General features: G+C 45.1%; 2 protein-coding genes across 2 annotated transcripts; both read right to left on the reverse strand.

Annotated features, from left to right (window-relative positions):
- Window positions 1-764: 764 nt before the first annotated feature.
- On the reverse strand, window positions 765-10,619 carry LOC115004650 (oocyte zinc finger protein XlCOF6-like). The gene is made up of 3 exons (XM_029426347.1): window positions 10,554-10,619; window positions 9,282-9,707; window positions 765-3,806 (listed from the first exon to the last, which is right to left on the reverse strand). Exons 2-3 carry the CDS (start codon window positions 9,655-9,657, stop codon window positions 1,786-1,788), a joined length of 2,397 nt encoding a protein of 798 aa, XP_029282207.1. The 5' UTR covers window positions 9,658-9,707; window positions 10,554-10,619; the 3' UTR covers window positions 765-1,785.
- Window positions 10,431-13,175, reverse strand: LOC115004651 (zinc finger protein OZF-like). Its single transcript, XM_029426348.1, has 2 exons — window positions 12,773-13,175; window positions 10,431-12,074 (listed from the first exon to the last, which is right to left on the reverse strand). Exons 1-2 carry the CDS (start codon window positions 13,056-13,058, stop codon window positions 10,636-10,638), a joined length of 1,725 nt encoding a protein of 574 aa, XP_029282208.1. The 5' UTR covers window positions 13,059-13,175; the 3' UTR covers window positions 10,431-10,635.
- Between the last annotated feature and the right edge of the window lie 1,577 nt (window positions 13,176-14,752).

Consider the following 14,752-nt stretch of genomic DNA (forward strand, 5'->3'; position numbering starts at 1 on the left):
ACTACATGAAGATGATACTTGTGTACTTTTACTGATACTTTAACTACATGATGATGATGATACTTGTATACTTTTACTGATACTTTAACTACATGAAGATGATACTTGTGTACTTTTACTGATACTTTAACTACATGATGATGATGATACTTGTGTACTTTTACTGATACTTTAACTACATGAAGATGATACTTGTGTACTTTTACTGATACTTTAACTACATGATGATGATGATGATGATGATACTTGTGTACTTTTTTCACAATGGTGACATCTGGCGGGAAGAACAGCTCCTTCATACACTCGGCGGACATATTATTTCCGTCCATTTCCGCCTGCGTGCGTCCTCAGGTCCGTCCTCCGGTAGTTACAACACAGCTGCAACACGTCGGTACCGACTGGACACTCTGTCACAAGAGAGAAGACGCTACCGGAGGCTAATTTCGGTCCGACCGGAAACAGCCAAGTTAGACACTCCGAGTCAGAGGCAGACAGACAGGAACTCTTCACAATAAAAGCACCGTAAGAACTGACAGTTCAATATAATATTAATAATATTATGTTAACTCTTCTGCCTCTATGAGTCAAGAAACTGCATTACAATTATTTATTATTATTTTCCATTTAAATTATTTAACCAAGTCTTATGACTACCAAATAATCTTTTATTTTCAGAATTCTAAACCTTTAAATGTTTGCTTACACAATGCCATTGTTGTTTTTAATATAAATAAAAACATTCTGTATACTAAATGTTAGAGGGATTGTTTTTAATTCAGAGATGTCAATGATTATCAACAACATTGATTTAGATGCATTTTTGTGTCAGATTAAAACAATCTCACCATTAAAACTATACAAAAATGATATATAATATTATTTTTCCACTTTTACTGAGTTCAATATTTTAACAAACTTCAGCCCTGTAATCATAACGACAAATATTCATTCATTGTTTACAATTGCCACCATTGTTTTTTATGAGAAAAGAAAATATATAAAATACACAAAAAAATATAAATATATATATATATGTATACACACACACACACACATGTACTGTATGTATATTATGTTAACTAAATACTTGGGGGATTATTTACTTTTCCCCACAGTGAGAGGTGACTGATTGTCACCAACTGTATTTTTATGCATTTGTAAAGTTCGAACAGGAAACAGCTCGAGAAAACGTCTCAAACTGCTGAAAATAGTAAAAAGTAAAACTGATTCAGAGCTCCAGATGTGAAGCTGAGATCATAGAAAGCGGGATTTTATTATATCCTGCTGTTAATGTGTTTAATGACTGTGTGTGTCGGATACACACTTTATGATAGACTTCTTTAAAAAATATCATTGTAGATTCATGATGTAATGATATTATGGAATCAACATCTTGTATCAATCAATGACCAGATTTTTTTATTTATTATGTAAATTATTTTAAAATGTGACGTGTATGTTTGACTCACTGAACATTATATTTAAACTATGAACATGTATGTATATTTTTTTAAAACAACATTTATGACTATAATATTTTAACCAGCTGATTTCACTGTTGGAAAAATAAAACATCTTTCTTTTTTAAAGAAATATATTTATTCTTCATAAATATCCCCACAGGTCAGTCTACAGCTGGATGAAGTCAATAGTTGGATGAAGTCAGTCTACAGCTGGTTGAAATCAATAGTTGGATGAAGTCAGTCTACAGCTGGATGAAGTCAATAGTTGGATGAAGTCAGTCTACAGCTGGATGAAGTCACTCTACAGCTGGATAAAGTCAGTCTACAGCTGGATGAAGTCAGTCAACTCGTCCTGCTCCTTGGCGTCCCGGTGGACCCGCATGTGGACGTCTCTTGAGCGTTTCTCCTGGTAGGTCTTGCCGCAGACGGAGCAGCCGTAGGGTTTCTCCCCGCTGTGCGTCAGCAGATGCTTCTTCAGGTCGTTCTTGGTGACGAAGGCCTTCCAGCAGAGGCTACAGCTGAAGGCACGCTCCTTCTTGTGGAAGCGGATGTGCGTCTCCAGGTAACCTTTGGTGCTGAAGCTCTTGCTGCAGAGGCTGCAGCTGAATGGCTTCTCCCCAGTGTGCGTCAGCATATGGGCTTTCAGCCCTCCCACCTGCCTGAAGGCCTTACCGCAGACGCGACACTGGAAAGGCTTCTCGCCCGTGTGGATCCTCTTGTGCACCTCCAGCACGTGGACCGACGCCAGGCTCTTCCCGCAGGTCTCGCAGGAGACGCGCTGTGCCGGTTTGTCTCCAGTGTGGTTCCTGATGTGCGTCGTCAGAGTGCCGTTATCTATGAACGTCTTTCCGCAGAACTCGCAGATGTACGGTCGCTCCCCGCTGTGGATCCGCTTGTGGCGCCGCAGGGCACCTGGCCGCGGGAAGGATTTGCCGCAGACAGCGCAGCAGAATGGCTTCACACCAGTGTGACTCCGCATGTGCATCTCGATGTTCTGGTAGGTTTTACCGCAGATGTGACATATTTTTCCGGCATCTCTGTGAGTCTGTAGGTGCTCCGTCAGCGGCTCGGATGTCGGTAAACTGTCACCGCAGACGCCGCAGACGGCCTCTGCTGTGTGACTTTTGGCGTGTTTCCTCAAACTACCTTTACTCTGAAAAGACTTCCCGCAGACTTTACAGCAGCCAGGCGACACCGTGGCGTTCTTCTCAACATTCGCACTCTTCTCCGTGTCCGACTTTGGGCTCTGAGGTAGCGGCGGAGGCTCGCTGTCCTCCCAGGAGTGGCTTCTGCTGTGAGTCTTTAAGGCGCTGCTCTCAATGAATGTCTTTCCACAGCTGTGGCAGACGTGCGGCCGCTCCCCACTATGGATCTTCTTGTGGCGCCGCAGCGCTCCGAGGCGGGGGAAGCGCTTGTTGCAGACAGCGCAGCAGTACGGTTTGACCCCCGTGTGGCTCCGCATGTGCGTCTCCATATTCTGGAAACTCTTCTCGCAGATCCTGCAGGTGCCGCTTGTCTCTCTGTGAGACTGCAGGTGAGTCAGCAGAGCGGCAGGCAAGTCCAGCTGCTCGTCGCAGATGCTCTGAGCGTCCCGGCAGTGCGTCTCTGCATGTTTCCTCAAGAAGCCCCGGCTGTGGAAGGAGTCACTGCAGACTTTGCAGCGGAGCGAAGACCCCTGGGGCTTCCTGTCGCTCTTTGGTTTCATTGCCTCGTCCTCGCCATTCTCTCTCTGGTCTCCCTCGTCTTCTTTTTCGTGGGTCTTCAGGTGATCCTGCAGCACCTCGTTGTGGGTGAAGCTCCTCCCACAGACCGGGCAGACGGCGAGCATCCTCCTGCTGTGGATCTTCTTGTGGCGCCGCAGCTCACCGGGGTGGGAGAAGCTCTTGCCGCAGACGTCGCAGCTGAACGGTTTCACTCCCGTGTGACTCCTCATGTGCGTCTCCATGTTCTGAAACATCTTCCCGCAGATCTCACACGTCCCGCCACCGCCAGTGTCTCTGTGAGATCTGAGATGGTCGAACAAACCACCCGAGGACTCCACATGTTGTCCGCAGACGCCACACCGTGAGGTGTCCTCGTGTGTTTCCGCATGTTTAACCAGATTCCTTTTGTGGTGGAAAGTTTTTCCACAGATAACACAGCGGTGAGCTGCCGGCCGGCCCGCTGGGCATCTCCGGCGTCCTCTGGTCGTCCCGAGTGCTTCTGTATTATTGGACGAATCTTCGCTTCCCCGCCAGTCATCCTCGCTGTCGGCTGTAGAGACGACAGAGGCGCTGAGCGGTGCTGTGGGGGGGGTGACCTCAGACAGCTGGTTATCAGCCGCACTGGTAGTCCTGATGGCGTCTGGAAGGAAAGAAATGCAGAAAAGTCTTTAAAAGCTGCTTCAGCCTCAAATATGGAGATTTGCTGCTTTTCTGTTATATATTAAAGTGACAGAACTTTTAAAGACGTCAGGACCGAGAACAGCCGGGACAAACCTTTTCACTATTTTCTGAAATTTTATACATCAAAGCATTAATCTAGAAAATACTTGTTAGTTGCGGATCTAGTTTTTCATATTACTGGACAGACTGAGTGGGACTTTCAATCCTGAGAGATTTAATCGTTTCCTCTGTTTTTGAAGCGATTGGTTCGGGAATACCTGCCGTTACTACAAGAGAGGCAGAAGTGGAATCAAAGGAAAAGGAGTTTAGTTGCTGAAGATGTTGTCGTCATCATGGATTCTTCAGCTCCACGTGGTTCCTGGCCTCTCGGCAAAGTATTGGAGGTTTTTCCTGAGAAAAGGGGTCTTGTGCGCTCTGTCAAGCTGCAAACAGAGACCAACATTATTGTGAGACCTGTAACTAAACGTTGTTTAGTACAAGAAGTGTAGATTGTTGAATTTATGTCTGGAAAGTTATGTTTTCACCGTTAGCTCCTTTTATTGTTTGCAGTAAATCTTTTGTTCCACCTGTACTAACAATTAGGGGCCGGTGTGTAGGAGCCAATTAGCACTCCTGCTATAAGTAGGAACCAATGTTTGTTGACGGTGGTGTTCCGCTGGATGGTAAACAGTTTTTGACCACACACACACATACAGTATATCTCAAAAGTGAGTACACCCTTTAGATTTTTGCAAATATTCTGTTATATCCTTTCAGGGGATAACATTATCCTACTGAAACTTTGATATAACTTAAAGTAGTCAGTGTGCTGCTTGAATAACAGTATAGATTTATTGTCCTTTGAAAATTACTCAGTACACAGCTGTTAATGTCTAAACAGCTGGCAACAAAAGTGAGTACACCCCATAGTGAACATGTCCTAATTGTGCCCAATGATGTTGTTTTCCCGCCCTGGTGTCATGTGACTCGTTAGTGTTACAAGGATTCAGGTGTAAATGATAAGCAGGGCTGTTAAATTTGGTGTTTTGGGCACAATTCTCTCTGAATGCTGGACAACATGGCACCTCATGGCAAGGAACTCTCTGAGCGGCTGAAAAAAAGGATTATTGCGCTTCACAAAGATGGCCTTGGCTATAAGAAGATTGCCAACACCATGAAAATGAGTTGCAGCACAGTGGCTAAGATCATACAGCGGTTTTCCAGGACAGGTTCCACTCGGAACAGGCCTCGCCAGGGTCGACCAAAGAAGTTGAGTCCACGTGCTCAGCGTCATATCCAGAGGTTGGTTTCCAAAAATAGACGTGCGAGTGCTTCCAGCATTGCTGCAGAGGTTGCAGAAGTGGGATGTCAGCCTGTCAGTGCCCAGACCATACGCCGCACACTGCATCAAATCGGTTTGTATGGCCGTCGCCCCAGACAGAAGCCCCTTCTGAAACCGATGCATAAGAAAGCCCGCAAACAGTTTGCTGAAGACAATGAATCCAAGAACATGAGTTACTGGAACCATGTCCTGTGGTCTGATGAGACCAAAATAAACCTGTTTGGGTCAGATGGTGTCCGGCGTGTGTGGCGGCACCCTGGTGAGGAGTACCAAGACAAATGTGTTTTGCCTACAGTCAAGCATGGTGGTGGCAGCATCATGGTCTGGGGCTGCATGAGTGCTGCCGGCACTGGGGAGCTGCATTTCATTGAGGGACACATGAATTCCAATATATACTGTGACATCCTGCAGCAGAGCATGATCCCCTCTCTTCGGAAACTGGGCCGTAGGGCAGTTTTCCAACATGATAATGACCCTAAACACACCTCCAAGATGACAACGGCCTTGCTGAAGAAGCTGAAGGTTAAGGTGACGGACTGGCCAAGTATGTCTTCAGACCTAAACCCAATTGAGCACATGTGGGGCATCCTCAAGAGGAAGGTGGAGGAGTGCAAGGTGTCCAACATCCGTGCGCTCCGTGATGTCGTCGTGGAGGAGTGGAAGAAGATTCCAGAAGCAACCTGTGCAGCTCTGGTGAATTCCATGCCCAGGAGGGTTAAAGCAGTGCTAGATAACAATGGTGGTCACACAAAATATTGACACTTTGGGCACAATTTAGACATGTTCACTATGGGGTGTACTCACTTTTGTTGCCAGCTGTTTAGACATTAACAGCTGTGTACTGAGTAATTTTCAAAGGACAATAAATCTATACTGTTATTCAAGCAGCACACTGACTACTTTAAGTTATATCAAAGTTTCAGTAGGATAATGTTATCCCCTGAAAGGATATAACAGAATATTTCCAAAAATCTAAAGGGTGTACTCACTTGAGATATACTGTATATACACAGACACATACACAAGTTGGCGGAGGTAGCGTTTGCTCCCCCAGGCTAACCTATTGTGTCTAAATGTCATGGTATGTTTGCTGATGGAAAAAGAAATAAACGGACTGAATGTTCAATTGCAAATGTTTGGAATCGGAATCTTTATTCAGCAGGTGCGTCAACTAGTGCAACAAAGCAGAACCCCAGTGGCTTAAAGCGTTGGCTTAGCCTCTACAATATCTATACATATGTATATGTATATGTATATGTATATAGCTTACGACAAGCCGTGATATATGGTACAACCCTCTTAACTGTGATATAATGACCATATATCACGACAGGCCGTGGTATATGGTCATTACATCACAGTTGTGGGGCGTGGTACAACCCCCTTATCTGTGATATAATGGCCATATATCACGGTCTGAAGTGAGCTATTGCTTTTATAAAACGGTTACCAAGTGGGGCAATATGAAAGAAAAATACACACTCCAATTTAAATTGTATTAAATTTTATTAAATAATGATGTTGAAAATAAAATAGTCCCTTCGTTGCCTTCTGCACAAAACATAGCGCTAACAGCTAGCGCGGTGTTCTGTTCGTTTAGTTTTTTTTCCATTTGGTCTACCTGCTCTTCACGTAGCTCTGCATGTCGTCTTTTAGGGCTTTCTTCTCTGGAGATAGGCACTGATCGATCCACTCCTCCATAGTAGAGAACATTGTACTATACTAAATGGACGGTCCCTTGTATTGGCGCATGCGCGACCGGAACCCAGAACCAGATTGAACTGTAAACGTCTGTGTTTCAGCCAGTAAGACGCTGAACTTTTTAGCTTGAGAGACTGTTACCTGCTGGAGATCGCTGCCGCTACTCGTTTGATTGACGCTGGCTTTATGTCATGATCGATAGCGCGCTTGTGTGTGTGTGTGTGTGTGGCTCGGTGAGCTGATTGTGTACATGTTTGCAGAACGGCTTGTTTAATTTCTTATATCGTTTGTGATTTAAAAACTGACTGCATAATTGTATTTAATTAAAAATGAGTAGTACTTAAAGTTAAAATGCCGTTAGAAATACACATTTACTCGGTAAAATTAAATGCATTTCCTGTTAAAATTATGACAGCAGCTGTGCATGTGTTATGTTCATTTAGTGGGAGTGCATTTGTAAATTAATTTAAGGTTGAAATAGAAATAGTTGGAAATTACAAATGTGTGTATCTTGCTATTTACATTTATTTGAGTTGCCTTTTAATATGTATTAATTCTCTTTTCTGTTTGTTTCTATTCAAAAGGTTTTTCACCTCTAAATACCTAACTCTAAATACCTAACTCTAAATACCTTGTCTGACTTTTGCTGAAATTGCAAAAAATAAAAGGAGGAAAAAAGGAAAAGAGCAGTTTGGTCTTTTGGCGTGAAATCCAGTTAAAAAACTTTGGGTAGATGTTTCCATCCCTTTCAAGTAGGGAAAGCTGCACATTTAGAAAATAACTTGAAAGTACATGTTTGATTATTGTCATTTCACGCTGATATTATTTCTAATAAAAGCAACCGAACGAATGGAACTCTGTTCTTATTTACATAGTAAAGCTTTGTAAGTTTGTTTCTTAACGGACGTCATGTAACGGTTGTAGCTTTCTCTCAGACGCGGAGGGATACTGACTTGTTGTGAAAAGTAACTACAATTCTACTCGTGATATACGCTCACTATATCACGGCTAAGAACCAATCAGATTGCTTGATTTGACATGTCCGTTTTATAAATATGTATATACATCAGTGGCGGGCTGTGCATTTCCCACCTAGGCCTTCAGTGATGTCCTACAGTCCTACCTGAATTATTCCCCCTCTTAATACCATCATTATGACGCCATGGCTCTAGAAACTATATATTTAGACAGAAACGCAGTATAACCGGGCGTTGCATCACCCTAACAACACAGTTATATTAATGTTTAGAAACATTTAGTTGTAAATAGCAGGCATTCCCAGCAGTACAATGTGCAGTGCCTCTCGGAGGCTGTGAGCCGGGGGTACCGCTCGTACTTAGTGATTTGAAAGTGGTGGACAAACCCTTTTCCCAGCTGTGATAGGCTCGCTAGCTTCGGGGTTGGCCGTTCTCTTCTCACAATGTCTAGCTTTTCTTGAAAAGTTTGTCTTGAAAATGGTGTTGTAATTATATCTGCGACCACATCGATTTCTTTTCCTCCTTCACACATTGTGGGTTGAAAACAAACAGCTTGTAGAAATCTACACAAATTAGCTCGTTCAAAGTTTGCTAGCTCTGCACGGCTCTGCCTCTCAATAGTGCGTATCCAATCAAAAGACGTGGACGTGCTGACGTTATCGTACGCCTGCTAGCTGGCCCCGGTGTCCCCAACTCGAAATCTGATTGGTTAACGCCACAGTTTTGTCTCCGTTCACTTTAAACTACAGGCGCCCGCACTGTTGATTCTGAAGGCCTCAGGGCAGATCTCTTGGACCCTGGCAACACATCATGGCTGAAATATGATTGGATAAAAGCTCTAACATAAAGGCCAGCCCTCCAAATCTCGATCTGAGGCTGGAAGCAGCGCAACCAAGAGGAAAGCTATGAAATGAAGAGAATAGACTATGGGGAATAATTTAATACATATTTGTGGAAGAAATAAATCAAAATTAAATGTATATTCTGATGATGTTTAGGCCAGCAGAGAAGGCCTTGCTGGCCCTGACAGCCCACCACTGATATACATATGTATATAGCTGTTCATGAGGCTCCAGACTAACTTTGTTATTGTCGTCGCTAAAGGTTATTTACATGGAAACACATTGTGCTATTTAAATATGGGCATCAGTAGTTTTAATGGTCAGAGCTCGTGTCAGTTAAACAGCTCATAATTCCTCTAATATTTATTTTATATTGTTGTGAAAACAAAAGTTTGGCCATTTAGGGCTTCCGTACTTGTTCTAATGATCTTAAATCTCTCGTCTTTGTGGACCTGCGTGGTTGTCTGACGCTGCGCTCTGATTGGCTGACAACCATGCAGGTCCACAGGTCTCAGCTTACCTCGCTAGATAACAACCTGCTTGTTATCTAGCGAGGTAAGCTGACCGTTACCTAGCGACAGTGTTCCGCTCACCTGTCCGGGTCAGCCGGACCTCCGGGCTCAGCACCGCCTCCAGCAGCCGGCCCTGCCGTTCCAGCTGCCCCCGGAGCTGCTCCACCTCCCGCTGCAGCAGCCCGACGATCCGCTCCGCCGCCGCCGCCAGCCGCTCTCTGAGCAGCGGCCGCAGCAGGAGGAGCAGCCGGCGCCCTGCGGAGCCTCCGGGGAGGCCGCTCCGCTCATCCAGCAGCCCCAACACCTCTTCCCCAGCCCGGGTCAGCTGCTCCGACACCGAAATCGTGAGGGCCTGAAGCCCGCAGCGCGGCGGGGATTCTGCCAGAGACATCCCGGGACAGAGCTCCGTCCTCCGGACAGCGGGAAGGGAAGCACCGCGGGGCTGGACCGGTCTCATCCGGGTCACCAGAGGGTCATGGGGAGGGGAGAGAGAGAGTCTGCCCCCTGCTGGAGTGGAAGACACACCGGGACGTCTGACACACTGTAGAACTACTGACTTACTGTAAAACTACTGACTTACTGTAAAACTACTGACATAATAATATGATATAATACTGACTCTGGACTGGAGCTCTGTTCTGATCCGGTAAAACGTAAACTTAATATTCTCTTCCTTCTGGTGTCGCTCAGAACCTCCCGGTCTCTGGAGTCGGATTTGAACCCGGGCCGCTGCGGTGCGAGTTGTCTGTGTGTCATATGTTTGTATGTATGTATGTATGTATGTATGTATGTATGTATGTATGTATGTATGTATGTATGGGTTTGTTTGTTTGTATGTATGTATGTATGCATGTATGTATGTATGTATGTATGTATGTATGTATGTTTGTTTGTATGTATGTATGTATGTATGTTTGTTTGTTTGTTTGTTTGTATGCATGCATGTATGCATGCATGCATGTATGCATGTTTGTATGGGTTTGTTTGTTTGTATGGGTTTGTTTGTATGTATGTATGTATGTATGTATGTATGTATGTATGTATGTATGTATGTATGTATGTATGTATGTTTGTATGTTTGTTTGTGTTTGTATGTATGTATGTATGTTTGTTTGTTTATATGTTTGTATGTATGTTTTTGGCCCATTTTGCCCAAGGAAAAGAAGCTGCCTGATAAGTATGCACACGTCTTAAAGAGACAGGGTGCTACAAAAAGCGTTCAGGCAGACAGAGAAGCAGAATGATTTATGAGAATTAATGCATGTAAACATGTTTTTAAGAATACAAGTATGAAGCGGAAAATTAGACAACATGTCTCCTGTAAAGATCCTGCGACTGAATGTTTTCACTGACTTTCAGGCAGTTGTAACTGCGAGCTGCTGCAGTGGTGACGCTGAGATAGCGAGGATTCGAGGTTGTCCTCTCACACAGGCAGCTACAGCTGGATGAAGCCGGAGTAGAACGTGTCCTCCATCCGCTGCTCCTCCGCCTGCTCCCGCTCCACCCCTTCAGCATGCACCTTGAGATGCCCATTGAGAGAGCGCTTGGCCTGGAAGCTCTTCCCGCAGACCCTGCAGCAGTAGGGTTTCTCCCCGGTGTGGATCAGCATGTGTCTCTTCAGGTCCACTTCCTGCATGAAACCCTTCCCGCACACCTGGCACAGGAAGCGCCTCTCCTTGTTGTGGAATCGGACGTGCGTGTCCAGAGTCTGTTTCTGTGTGAAACCCTTCCCGCAGAGGCTGCAGGAGAACGCCCTCTCGCCCGTGTGGATCTTCAGGTGCGTTTTAAGGTTTCCGCTCTGATTGAAGTTCTTCCCGCAGAAGGTGCAGGAGTACGGTCTCTCTCCGGTGTGGATCCTCAGGTGCATCTGCAGCGCCGCCTGAGCTGGGAAGCACTTTCCACAGATGTGGCAGGTGTTGCCAATCTCGCGATGGGAATGCAGGTGGGCGGCGAGGCTGGTGGCGGACTCGTACTGGTGCCCGCAGAGTCCGCAGCAGCAGTCCGGGTCCTGCAGGTGAGTCTCTACGTGTTTCACCAGCAGGCTCCTCTTGTCGAAGGCGTTCCTGCACACTTTGCAGCCATAGGACGGCTCCGAGCTGCGGAATCTTTTCGGTTTGTCGCTGGCATTCTTCTGATGAGTCGCCATGTGTCGTCGAAGGCTGCGTCGCTGCGTGAACTCTTGGCCACAGATGCTGCAGGCATGCGCCTCCTCTCTGCTGTGCTCCTGCATGTGGCGCTCTAAAGACGTTATGTGGCAGAAGGCGCGGCTGCACTCTTTACACTTGAAGGGTTTCTCCCCAGCGTGCACGTGCATGTGTGACGTCAGGTTGCCCTTCTGGCTGAATTTCTTGCCGCAGATGTCGCAGCTGTACGGTTTCTCTCCAGTGTGCAGGCGCACGTGCAGCTCCTGTGCCAGGATGGACTGGAAAGTTTTCCCGCAGAAGGTACAAGTTTTACTCGTATCTCGGTGCGTTTGCAGGTGAGCTGTGAGGTTGGCGGAAGAGTCCAGACGCTCGCCGCAAAAGCCACAGCAGCAGTCGGGGTCCTGGGCGCAGACCTGCAGCACGTGTTTGAGCAGGTAACCTTTCCCCTGCAGAGAGCGGCCACACACGTGACAGCTGAAACTCTGAGCTGGGGTCGACCTCTTCCGCTTGTTCCTGATGGCGAGCGACGGCCGCCCTCTCTTCCTCCTCCTCGGAGCTCTCACAATACGACTCTGTTCGGCCCGGTCGCCGTCACTGTGGACGGCCGAACTGCTTGGCGAGGTGGGTGTACAGTTGGTGGGAGAGGGAGAGCGAGGCGTCGACGGGCAGGAAGCGTCGCTGTGGATCAGATCTGTAGCGCCGACTGTGAAGGTCACTTCCTGCAGACACTCTGAGGAGCAGAGGAGGAAGAAGTATTCAGATTACTGCAATGAAAGTACTCATACTACATTGTAAAATATTCTGTTTACTCCATTTATTCATTACTTTCAGCTTTTTATTTTTTACTTTCATTCATTGCATTACAGCTGACTTAATGTGAATATGAGGATTTACTCTTTTAATCAAATCATAACTATTTTACAAATTAGTTGAGCTGCCCCACAATATTTCCGTCCCTATTTGGGAATCACTGGTTTGGATAATTATATTCTCATCTCGTCAAAAATATTTCAGTCAAGCACTTGAAATGTGGTTAACATGACCAATAAAATAATGTTATGGCTTAAATTATGTACCAAAAACAAGCTCATTATTTATTGTTATTGTACATTATTATATGCTTATGTGATACAGAAACAAAGAAGTTCTTATTCTATAATGCAAGCATTTTGTGTTTTAAAAACAGGTTTTAAAAAATTAGTTATTCATTGGGACAGAAAAGTTGCTGCATAACAGGAAAACCAAAATAATGTTATTATTACTTAGAACAGTAAACAGTTTAAATTCTAGCATCAGCAGTCTCATACATGCTTAAACTTATTGTTTTCATACTTCAGATGCAACCTATATCCTTCTGTTACGGACTTTTATTTTGAAGTGGAACGGAAGTGTCGCTCTGTGTGTGCGCGTGCTGTCTCCGGGACTGACCTGTTCTGTGCAGCCGGACTTCAGGCTTCAGCACGGCCTCGAGCAGCCTCCTCTGGCGGCAGATCTCCCGCTCTGACCGCTCAGCTCTGTCTTCGTACTCCGCCACGGTTTCCTCCAACAGACCGACAATCTCCTCCGCAGCCGCCGTTAGCCGCTCGGTGAGCAGCGCTCTCAGCGCCTGGATTTCAGCCGCTTCTTCTCCCTTTTCCACCCGAAGCAGGAAGTCTTCAGCGGCAGCGCTGAGCCGCTCGTGGACCGACACACGCAGCAGCTGCACGGCGCACATTTTGCTCCTTTTCTGCGGACAAAGAGAGCCAGCGGGCCGTAAACACACACGGAGTTCCGCGTCGACGACAGTTCGCTGTGCGGAGAGCGAAGCGGTGGAAGCGAACAGCGAACCCTGCTGGAGGGGAGGGCGAACAGCGAATGGTTTTTGATGATAATTCACCCACATTAAAAATACACAGGATTAAATAATAAATTAAAATATTCACACTACTGTTTTTTTTCTTTTCTGAACAGCAGCATAAAGACTAAATATTCAGAAATATAACTTTATTAAAATATTACTCTGTTAACAAAAGTTTGTAGTTTTCTTGTGTTTCCTTCTGAATTTATTATGAGATATTTCAAACAATCAAAAGCAAATCAAGAAATATAAATAAGAACATATTGTGAGTTTGTCAAAGTAAAGAAAGAAAACCAGAAAGTTATTAAAGTTAAAATGCAGCAAGAACAAGGAAACAGGATCATATTACTCCTGTATTAGCTGCTCTGCACTGGCTCCCAGTAAAATACAGAATAGAATTCAAAATCCTTCTCCTGACTTACAAAGCAATTGATGGTCAGGCTCCAGCATATCTTAAAGATCTCATAGTACCTTATAAACCAACTAGAGCATTGCGCTCCCAGACTGCAGGGTTACTTGTATTACCTAGAGTCTCTAAGAGTACAATGGGAGCCAGAGCCTTCAGCTATCAAGCTCCTCTCCAGTGAAACCAGCTTCCATTTTGTGTTCAGGAGGCAGACACCCTCTCCACATTTAAGAACAGGCTAAAGACTTTCCTTTTTGATAAAGCTTATAGTTAGGGCTGGCTCAGGTTTGCCCTGGATCAGCCCCTAGTTATGCTGCTATAGGCTTAGACTGCCGGGGGACACCTCCCTGCTCTCCTTCTCTTCTCCCTCTCTATCTGTATGCATTTATGTAAATGTATGTTACTAACTCATCATCCGGGGTATCATCCCCAGAGTTTCTGTGTCTCATGTGGCAGGTTGCCACTGATAAAGTTTACGTCAGGATCATGAATTGTGGCTGCGCCTGCTGCCCTGGTCCTGCTGGACACCGGGAAGCCTTTTTGACATTTTCCTGGATTCATCCAAAATTTCTCGTTTTCAACACATCATTTCTGTCAAATGTTGTATTTATACTATGTTGTTTATCCTGTACACACGACATCTATTGCACGTCTGTCCATCCTGGGAGAGGGATCCCTCCTCAGTCTCTCTCTGAGGTTTCTTCCATTTTTCCCCTTTAATTTAGGAAGTTTTTCCTTGTGTGATGCAAGGGTCTAAGGACAGAGGGTGTCGTAACCTGTACAGTCTGTAAAGCACACTGAGACAAATGTGTAATTTGTGATATTGGGCTATATAAATAAATTTGATTTGATTTTAATAAAAATAAACTCGGTCAAGTCTTCTGGCTTTGAAAAGTTTTCATAAATAATAAAGAAATTTAAGTTCAAACTTTCAAAATAAAATAAAACTCAACTGAGACTTTGTGAAACCTGAAGAACCTTAAAGGGACAGTTCACCCAAAATCAAAAAAATGTTTCCCTCTTCCCTGTAAATATACTTATTTTAGTGTTGGAGATTTCTGCTTCTCTTTAATATAATGGTGCTCGGCTTTTAGGGAGGAACTATTTTCTTTCTACTGTACCACTACGCAGGAGGAAGCAGGAATCTGCGTAGTGATACGCCATA

Source organism: Cottoperca gobio, unplaced genomic scaffold (genome assembly GCF_900634415.1).
Source record: "Cottoperca gobio unplaced genomic scaffold, fCotGob3.1 fCotGob3_158arrow_ctg1, whole genome shotgun sequence".
Lineage (NCBI taxonomy): Eukaryota > Metazoa > Chordata > Actinopteri > Perciformes > Bovichtidae > Cottoperca > Cottoperca gobio.